Below are 10428 nucleotides of genomic sequence, written 5' to 3'. Positions count from 1 at the left end.
CCAGAATCGCAAAGGATATCTGTTATATTCTAGATTTCTTTTCAGCAACAATAAAATATCTAAGCTATTTGAAAGAAAATCAATCATAAAATGCTCGTTGTATGTCAGAAACTATTCAACAATATCTGATATTTTTACAACAATGAAAATGAAAATGAACTGAAATTGTTAAATTCAGAGAATGTATGTTATAGTTCTCTTGATTCTTTTATCAAAATTCATCTTTCAGAGAACTATAAACACTACAAATGTGATTCTACTTATCTATACAATTATTTCTCAGATTTTGGACTGGAGTCAAATACTAACAATTACCAATATCTAAAATGGTCTTAATATTCTGAATAAGAAAGAATCTCACAATATAAACAATAGAAGAAATTTCTCAGAACTAGTCATCTGACTTTTACAGGAAGTACTAGTATTTTTTTCTTTTCCTTTCCTTATCCCTCTCCCTCTCTTCCTCCCCCACCGCCCCCACCCCCCTCTCTCTCTCTCTCTCTCTCTCTCTCTCTCTCTCTCTCTCTCTTCTCTCTCTCTCTCTCTCTCTCTCTTCTTTTCTTTTCTTTTCTTTAGTTTCTTTCCTACCAAGAATTGAACCCAAAGGCACTTAATCACTGTGCCATATCCTCATCCCCTTTTATTTTTGATACAGGGTTTAACCAGGTTGCTTACAGCATCTCTAAACTGATTAGGCTGGCTTTGAACCTGTGATCCTCCTGCCACAGCCTCCTAAAACCCTGGCATGTGCCACTATGACTGGCTTGGTATTTATTTTCACTTTTAAATTTTTTCAATATTTTTTTCTAGCCAAAAGTGGAAAAATGAGGTAAAAGCCTTTATGGATTCTTTCAGTAACATGTTAAACGTCTATGTACTCTGAAGATAGATTCTTTTATTGTTTTAGTGATATTTTCTTATTTTATGAATGAACAGGAAAAAAATGAACTGCTATCAAGAGGTAAAAGATTTGCTATGGTCTGAATATATGTTTCACCCTAAATTCACATTTTGAATCCCTATCCTCCAAGGTGATGGTATTAGATGGGCCTTTGGGTGGTGGTTAGAATGTGCAGGTTAAAAAGCCTTCAGGAATAAGATGGGTACAGTGCCCTTATATAAGAATCCTCAGGCAGACCCCTGGTTCCTTCTGCCATGGAGGGCACAGCCAGAAGGTACGGAAGAGAAGGTGACAGCAGACCCTGAATCTGCTGACACATTGTTCTTGGACTTTCCAGCCTCCAGAACTGTGAATGTAAATTTCTGTTGTATAGAAACTATGTGTCTGTGGAGCTGATTATAGCAGACTGAACACTGTGAAACAAGGATCCTCCAACATGAACCCATCCTGGAGTTTACTCTTGATTTAACTTCCATGTAATAAACAATTGACTCTCTAGTTCCTAAGCTGGGTAATCCAGAGTTCCTTTTAGCTTATAAGCTTTATTTTATGTAAATATCTCAAATAACTGCTTTATTAGAAATTCTATAAAAATATCAGATATGTGCTACATTTCAAATTACCAGGCATTTATTAATCATTTATATTTCAAATAATTCTTTAATATAAATGGATTGCTTAGTTTTAAATATTACAACTAGTCAATATAAACAAACATAATGATGTTATAATTAAACATATCTGAATAAAGTTAAGGCATTGGAAGATGACTTTTAAATGTGCAGTGCAGTACCAGTTGTTCTATTTTCATTAGTTGTCATGTATCTTGCCATGTCCTTTATCTGCTTGTGAATTTACAAGTAACACAGCAGGTTGTGAATTTTTAATAGGCTTTCCTCAAGGAAAGAAAAGGTCAGTATTATCATAAATTTCTTCTTAAAGATTTGTGGCACAAATGTTTCACACCGCAAAACAGGTGTTAGTGAGAAACTAAAGCCATAATAATCTAATATTTTTTCCCTGTTTAAAGAAAACTTAGTCTCATATAATAAAATAGCACAAGACAAGTTCTTATGAAAGTTATTTCTCTGTAAATAGATGCGATAAGTTTTTTAACACATGTTCCATTGATGCCTCTTCTCTGCAACAAAAATAAGTGATCTTATTCAATTAAATGTTTAACAAATTCAAGCACTGACGCCTCATATCCAAATAAAAAAAGGAAGAGTAATTAGAGGGTTGCAATCATAATAATTAATTATTGTCTGAACTTAGTAAATGAGGCAGAACAAGAAATAAAATGTATCACACATACACAGAATGACGGAAGGAAACAATACCAGTGCACATGTGAATAGAGTATGCTCAGAAAAGATGATTGGAAAACTAAGGAGATATGTAAAAATAGAGGAGAAGGATTGCCCATTTGTCTCTTCCTATATCTGCTAGGAAAGCATCAGCATTCAGTGTCCCTGCAAGGAGCTGCCTTTAACAACCATGGGTTTTATCTTCGGGAAGAGGCATTTTCTCCAATCTCAAGAGTATAGGAATTCATTTCTCTGACTCATTTAATATGACAGATATCAATTTTAGTTTTTTACTTATACATTTCTCAATTTTTTAAAAACCCTTCTATCATTAAACAGAGGTTAATATCAAGACAGTAAATAAGGTCATTTTAATCTTTGTTTTCTTTTTGTTTGTTTTTAGTTGTAAATGGACACAATACATTTATTTTATTTATTTATTTTTAGGTGGTGCTGATATTTGAACCCAGTGCCTCACACATGACATGCTAGCCAAAAGCTCTACCACTGAGCTACGTGCTCAGTTCCAACATTTGTTTTTCTTTTTCTTTTCTTTGTTTCTTTTTTTTTTTAAAATTCCTTTGCTTACTGTCTTTTTTTTTTTTTTTTTTTTTTTTTTTTGCAGTACTTGAAATTTAATGCAGGGACACTCTTCAGTGATTTACATCCCCAGCCCTTTTTAATTTTTATTTTGAGACAGTGTCTGACTAAGTTGTTAAAGGTGGTCTCAAATTGCAAATCTTCCTGCCTTAACTTCCCTGGTAGCTGGGATTACAGCCGTGCATCACAACATCCAGCTTCATGTTTTACTCTTTTTAAAAAAAATATATTTATTTATTTATTACTCTTAACTAATATAATAGAGTTTACTTGTGGCCCTCTGTAAGTAAAGTTTTCTTTAAATACAAATTATCATTACTTCAATATTGTATAGTTCAAAAAATTATTGTGTATAGTTTCTTAACAATAAAACACAAATACATAGAGAAAACTAATGCGATGGTTATAATTATAACTATTTTATTCTCTTAGTTATATTTCTGTTGGAGAAAGTAGACATCCTTCATTTTCCAATTTTTAATGTCACAGTCTGACTTACAATTCTCATCTCTTTGATTCCCTGCTACATGTACAATTTTCTAATCCAATGGAAACTCCCACAGTATGTGATCCAATTATAGGATCTAATTTTTACTCTCTGTAGTATAATATAAGTATAGGTAAAAATCCTGCTGTGATTTATATTCTAAAATTCAGCATTATAGAAATTAATATCTCACCATATGAGCAGCTTTATAAATATGTTTTATTGATTAGAATAGTTGAACTGATTTTAATCAGTTTCATATCTTGCTTTATATCCTTGACCAAAATCTATGTTCTATATTCATCCTCTTTTCTAAGATGTAAAATTTGTAAAATGGAAAACTTTTCCTAGTTCAAATGTCTTCTTATTCTTAATTGGGTAGTTTGGTTGTGTATACTTAACAAACCCTCCATTATTCCTGTAGGCTAGTTTGGTAGCTGTCCTGTGAATATCCATCCACACTTTGTTTGAATCTTTCATTGAACTAGAATGAAATTTTTGATTTCACTTAGTTGTACCTGACTCTTCTGATAATAAACAAATATTTATCCATTCAAATTACTGAATGAATAAAAAAAATCAGAACTGTCTATTGCAAACCATAAAGTCATCTGTTCAAATGATGGATATTGATATTATCAATGCTCTTTTCTTGAATTATTTTGATTCCCAGGCAGAAAGAAATGTGCAATGCCTAGATCTGCCATATGGAAAATTGCCACTGTGTGGTACATGCATATAATTGGAAAGTTTCCCAGCAACTATGTGCATTTTCATTTACTAAAAAGCATCAATCTTGTGACTTTTTGAGAATGGTTCCCTGGACAACACAATCATATGTTACTTCTAAGAGCTTTTCAGTTAAAAGTAGATATTTCCTGAGTTTTCCACCCCTACCTTACTGTTTATGAATAGCTAAAAATGTATTTAAAATTTTGTTCTCTAATTTCTTTATCTTTGTCTCTAAAGTGAATATGCCTTTTGGGTTTTCTGTCTTGCATTATATTTGTAATAATGAGTTATCAATCCTGAAATAAGAGAAATAAAAATATTTTTCAAGAGTTGATAGGTAAATACAAATTACTGATAATCATTAAAAATCAAACTACTTTTGTTGATAGTGCTAATATTAGAAATTAAGAAAAATCTACAATTTATTAAATATATCTTAAGGCAAATAATAAAAATTTGAAGTGTAATATTTTGTTTCAAATAATAAAACTGTAATCCTAACATAAAAATGTTTACTGGTTGTGTGCTACAAGTGAAGAAAACCTTACAATCCTTGTGGTTTTCAAAGCCAAACTTCGTGCTTCCTATGGCCAACCTCATTCCTTAAGGACACAAATCCAGTGGAAGGCAAGAGATACACTCACTAGAATCCATATCCATTTTTATAATCCACAATGCATGAGGGACACATTACTACCTGCTCAAACATCCTTGGGCTTCCTTTAGGTTCTATGGGTATCTCTTCTCCAAGTCTTCTTAAGACCAAATTCACTCACTGATACCTGTATCCATAAGTCTGGGGGCTGACCTTATAGGTGGGTATCTGGTGAAAGGCAGAATATACAGAACTTTCCCATGACACACAGATTCCTGGGTTTGCATTTGTACTCACTCTGATGGTACTGGAATGGGATGTCCATGTGGATGCATGCAAAGCTCTTTGATGTGAATTAATTTTGAAAGATTGAGTGTGGTCTTCTTTGGACACAAGCAAGGAAGAAAGAAAAAGACTTGCCCTGCATTGTCTTGCCATTAAAGGATTTTAAGAAGATAGATTTGATAAGGCAAAAAGCCAGAACATTTTTTATTTTATAGTTTCCTATTTTTTTTAGTAATAAGTATCAAATAATTTTTAATTTGACTTATGACATATATATTGTGTGTTTTTTTGTAGATTTCTATCTGAACTTGTGCTATGAGACCTACAAACATTTATGAGGTAGTCTCTGTCTTTTGTTTGAACCAAAAATGGTGTATATTTTTCCTAAAGTATACACTATGCTTTTCAGCTTTGTCTATCTTACAAATCCTAAAATATTTCTAATTCCCCGATAGAAATACAATGACTAATAATAAGTTTGTAGAAGGTGAAATTCCTGCAAAATATGAGAGTTAAAGACTTTTCCATACAGCAAAAGATTGAGAGAACTGTTTACAACAACACATCAAGACTGATGGTTGCTGTCTCAATCAGATTTATTTGCCCATGAAAATGGTTATTTACCAAGTAAAGGGAAGAAGGGATTTGGTTCATTTTATTACTTTTTCCCATTTATAAAAAAAAATCACAATGATACATAAAAGACTATTCCTGGTGCTTAAAGCATATAAATGAGCGTTATCAAATCTATTCAACTCTCATTTCCAGAAGTAAGATTACTGACCCCATTATTCTGAGATGGGATTTGAAGGACCTTCTTTGAATTCTTTCAGCATTATTCGCCTTTAAACGTTATCATGGATATGCTCACTTTTATTTCCCATAGCTTCATTCAGACCAAGATAAAGGAGATGGATCACTCAAATATATTTTATCTGGAGATGGAGCTGGAACTCTTTTTATTATTGATAAAAAAACAGGTGATATTTATGCCACAAGAAGAATTGATAGGGAGGAAATGGCCTTTTACACTCTACATGCGCAAGCAATTAACAGAAGAACTCTGCGGCCAGTGGAGCCAGAATCTGAATTTATGATAAAAATCCATGATATCAATGACAATGAACCAACATTTCCAGAAGAAATTTACACAGCTAGTGTTCCTGAAATGTCTGTTGTAGGTAAGTTTATTTACAGCATTATGAAGATATTTAAAACATGAAAAAATTCAAGAAATACTTAAAATATTAGGATAAATTAACTGAAAACATTTTTTATATTCCTTATCAAGACTACATGTTTAACATTATTTTAGTTAGGAAATAAGGAAAAAAGAAATTAATTCATTTCACAGTGCTTGTGAATTTGTAAATCATATATATATATATATATATATATATATATATATATATATGATAGATCTTCTTTTAAAAATTAATTAAAAATTGACTTTCAATAAAAAATGTGAGAATATTAATTTTATGTCACATGGATTTGTTTAACAGTTGTGTAAAATTCTGTCCTAGGATATAATAATAGTCATCTCTTTCTTTCCACAAAGACTGGTTCAGGGCTGCCCACAGATACTGAAATTCTTGGATGCTCAATTTCCTCATATAAAATCGCACAGTATTTGCATACAATGAATACCCATCCACACATGTATTTTAAATCATTTCTAGATTATTTATAATACCTACTGCAATGAAAATGCTATAGAAATAGTAGCTATGCTACATTGGATAGAGACTATTACAGGAAAAACTTCTACTCATATTCAGTAGATATACATTTTTAAAAAATATTTTTGAACCTAGGAAAATTGAGTCCTAAAATAAAGAACCTGCAGATATAGGTGGCCAATGATTTTAAGAATAGTATTGCCTGTTGCAGTGGTTCCCACATGTAAAGCCAGTCACTGGAGAGATGGAGGCAAGAGAATTCTAATCCTGAGGCCAGCCTGAGTAGCTTACTGAGAACCTGTCTCAAATAAATAGAAAGATTGGGGTTTATGGCACAGTGGAAGACCATTTGGCTAGCATTCACGAGGCCTTGGGTTTAATTACAGTACCACATACACACAAGAAAAATATTACTGTTAATGCAATATAGAATTTTAGCTATGTGTATTAGTTACAAATTACCAAAAGAGTTTATTTAGCTTATCTATATATAGCAAATGATGGAATTCAATTACTGATTTATTTCTTATTATGTATTAAGATACTCATTTATTATAACACATATATGTATACATACACATACATATATGTATTTGTATACATAAAATATACATGTATATAAAAATATACAATATATTTAAACCTGCTGATATGAATCTCAAATTGAAATAAACCTCCAGTTGAAAACACACAATTAATCATTTGCTGGTAGAGAATTACAAGGTTGAATTTTGAAACTTATAAAACAGAAGTCATGAAAAGGGTAAAATTCAAGAAAGTGGAGTTTACTTTTTCAATTTAAATAGAAATAAACATATTTGTAGGAGAATAATGCTAATACTGTCATTTTTAATTAGATAGAGGATGACAAAGAATTAAATGCACCAAGAAATTCAGATAATATTTTTAGAGAGACACACATTTGAATTTAATACAAATACACACATTTCAAATGTATGTACATTTTTTAAACTGATGTGACCGCTATGATGACTTTTTTTTTTACATGTAACAATTTAAATAGTAATGTTTTAAACTGCAATTCTCAAAAGATTTGGTCTGGATTGTTATTTAATGTTTACTTACTAAATTCCAAGGGCTTGGGACAATCACCTAACTCTAAAGCCCTTATAAATATCATGAACTTTATTAGATTTTAGTAGTTCATAAAAATTAGGATCATCTTAGATTGTTTCTAAGTTTAGAATTTAATATATTCATAAAGATGTATTCTAGATCAGATGTTAATTATTTTTAGAGTTAATTTGTGCAGGGGTGAGGAAGAGAACAGACTTATTACTTTGTGCTTAGATATGCCTTTAAAAAAACAAATCTATTATATAAAAATAAATTTAAATATCAAAACTGAGAATTTGAAAAATGATCATATTTGTTAACATTTGAAAAACTGCAGCATTATCTATTTTATACACAAAATACTGTTGATTAAATATAGATTATGCAGTTGAACTTAAAGTTGAACTGCAGTAACACTATATAAATATAAAAATCAAATATTTATACTTTATCATCTTACTATAAAGCCCTTATAAATATGAACTTTATTTTAGTAGTTCATGAAATACACACACACACACACACACACACACACACACACATATAATTGATTATCATCCAAATTATATGTAAAAGTTTTATTAAGTGGTCATTATTAAAGACAAACATCAATGAAGTCTTCAATGAAAACGAGTGCTTTTGCTCCTCCTTCTGGTACTGTGCAGAACTAAGCTGAGTTTGGATACTTCAGGTACTTCTGTGGTGCAAGTCACAGCTACAGATGCCGATGACCCTTCCTATGGGAACAGCGCCAGAGTCATTTACAGCATACTTCAAGGGCAGCCCTATTTCTCTGTGGAGCCGGAAACAGGTCAGGAATAATGAATCGGTGTTCATTCATTTAACCATCTTTGTCATCTTTATTAGTACAGAGAGGGGAGAATGAGAACAAAGCATTAATACTCAGGAAAGTCTGAGGATGCCACAATTAAAGATGACAAAACTCAATGTTAAAATATCAAATATGCTAATGGAAATGTAATTGTTTTTGTGTTTTTATACATGGATTCAGATGACTCTAGAATACACTGGGAACTGCCAGAAAATATTTATATGGAATTATTTTTACAATTAATAGAAATCAATATCAAAAGAATATCTTTTAAAAATTCACTAGTCTAAAAATACTACTTGTGAGCTAAATCAAATAATAACTGAAAATCCAGTTAGAATAATGAAAGTATTTGTATTTTCTTCAGGTATCATCAGAACTGCTTTACCAAATATGAACAGAGAAAACAGAGAACAATACCAGGTGGTCATCCAAGCCAAAGACATGGGTGGCTAGATGGGAGGTTTGTCTGGGACCACCACAGTGAACATCACACTGACACACATCAATGACAATCCACCTCGCTTCCCACAGAGTAAGTGGCCTTTAATGGTAATTTATGCTCATTCTGAAGAAAGTTTTAGAATTTTTTTTTTAAGTTTTAGAAAAATAAAACAAAATAAAGTTAAAAGAAGAAATAAAAAAGGAACTATCAATTTTATTTGAAACACTTGAAAATGTGCTAAACAAATGAACTAAAACTATATGTTGATGAGTTCACTGTTATTCAAAATAAAATGAAATATTTCAGGCATATTTTATTCAGACAGGAGCTGTGATTAACAAACATCTTTATATTTATACATTTAGTTTAATATTTTACTGAAAATGCACTGTTATAATTAACAATTCACTCCTCTCTGTTTAGAACTTAATAAAAGGATGCTAGATTAAAGGTAAATTTTTATGATACAAAATATAATTTGACAAATTATAAATACTTCATCAGAAAGGGCTATATAGAAAAATCTTCTAAAACCTGAGAAATATTTCCAATCACTGTGTATTTAATGTCAACTGTTAACACTTCAAATCCTCAAAATAAATTCAGGATATATTAAGACCCCCTAGCTCTGCCCTTATAATTCATACATTTATTCTTTTTTTTCTTGTACAAATTTGTGTGACTACATGCCTAATTGTACATACAGAGAATGATAATGAGTCTCAGTGGACACACCCAAGACCAAATCAATTTTTTTCTATTCTAAAAGAGCCTATACTTCAAGATGGAATTTAATGTTGTTAGAAATGAGACATAAAAATCAAATTCTAGTGATAATCTAATTTCTCATCATTTGCTGAATATTTACTTCTAAATATATCTCCATTTCAGTTAGTGTTTTGGTTTAAATATTTTCCTAATAAAATATTAAAATATAAAATGCAATGGCTTTTTTGTGATATTTGTATCTTTGAAGACTATTACTCAGAATGAATGGTAGTGTAAGAATTCACTGTGGGTTTCTTTTTTTCTTTCTTTTTTTTTGCTATTTATTTATTTACTTTTGTAGTTCTAGATGGACAGCATGCCTTTATTTTATTTATTTACTGAGCTATAGCCCCAGCACTGTTGGATGATTTGAAAGCATTTTATTCTTTTCTCTGTTTTTTTAATCAAAATGTGATTATTAGTAGTGTATTTTTTAAATTATATTGCCTACAATTACTTATGTGAAGGAATGTTAAGTTCAGATAGAACCTTCTTCAGAAGACCAATTGCCTGCCTCTGTACCCATGGCGACTGCTTGCTGGGTGTTTGATGCAAGTGCCCATCACACATAAGGTTGAGCCCAGGACAATGAGGAAGGATGGCATCCATGTACTCTATTTTCAAGAAATCAGGTTTCATCTTCACATTATCTTTGTCAATTTACAATAAAAAGCAAACTGATAATAAATACACATAATTCCATAAAACAGGTTTAAA

General features: G+C 31.0%; 1 protein-coding gene across 1 annotated transcript in view; it reads left to right on the top strand.

Annotated features, from left to right (window-relative positions):
* The first annotated feature begins 1099 nt into the window (after positions 1-1099).
* The window catches only part of LOC143386213 (cadherin-10-like), a 95321-nt gene continuing 85992 nt past the window's right edge, over positions 1100-10428 (top strand). Inside the window, 4 exon segments of the mRNA XM_077107989.1 lie at positions 1100-1255; positions 5794-6088; positions 8358-8477; positions 8866-9033. Of these exon segments, the coding sequence (XP_076964104.1) occupies positions 1100-1255; positions 5794-6088; positions 8358-8477; positions 8866-9033 (739 nt within the window).

The sequence above is a fragment of the Callospermophilus lateralis genome, unplaced genomic scaffold (assembly GCF_048772815.1).
Source record: "Callospermophilus lateralis isolate mCalLat2 unplaced genomic scaffold, mCalLat2.hap1 Scaffold_105, whole genome shotgun sequence".
In the NCBI taxonomy this organism is placed as follows: Eukaryota; Metazoa; Chordata; class Mammalia; order Rodentia; family Sciuridae; genus Callospermophilus; species Callospermophilus lateralis.
The sequence above is the reverse complement of the archived record's forward strand: the minus strand, read 5'-3'. Positions and strand labels throughout refer to the sequence as shown.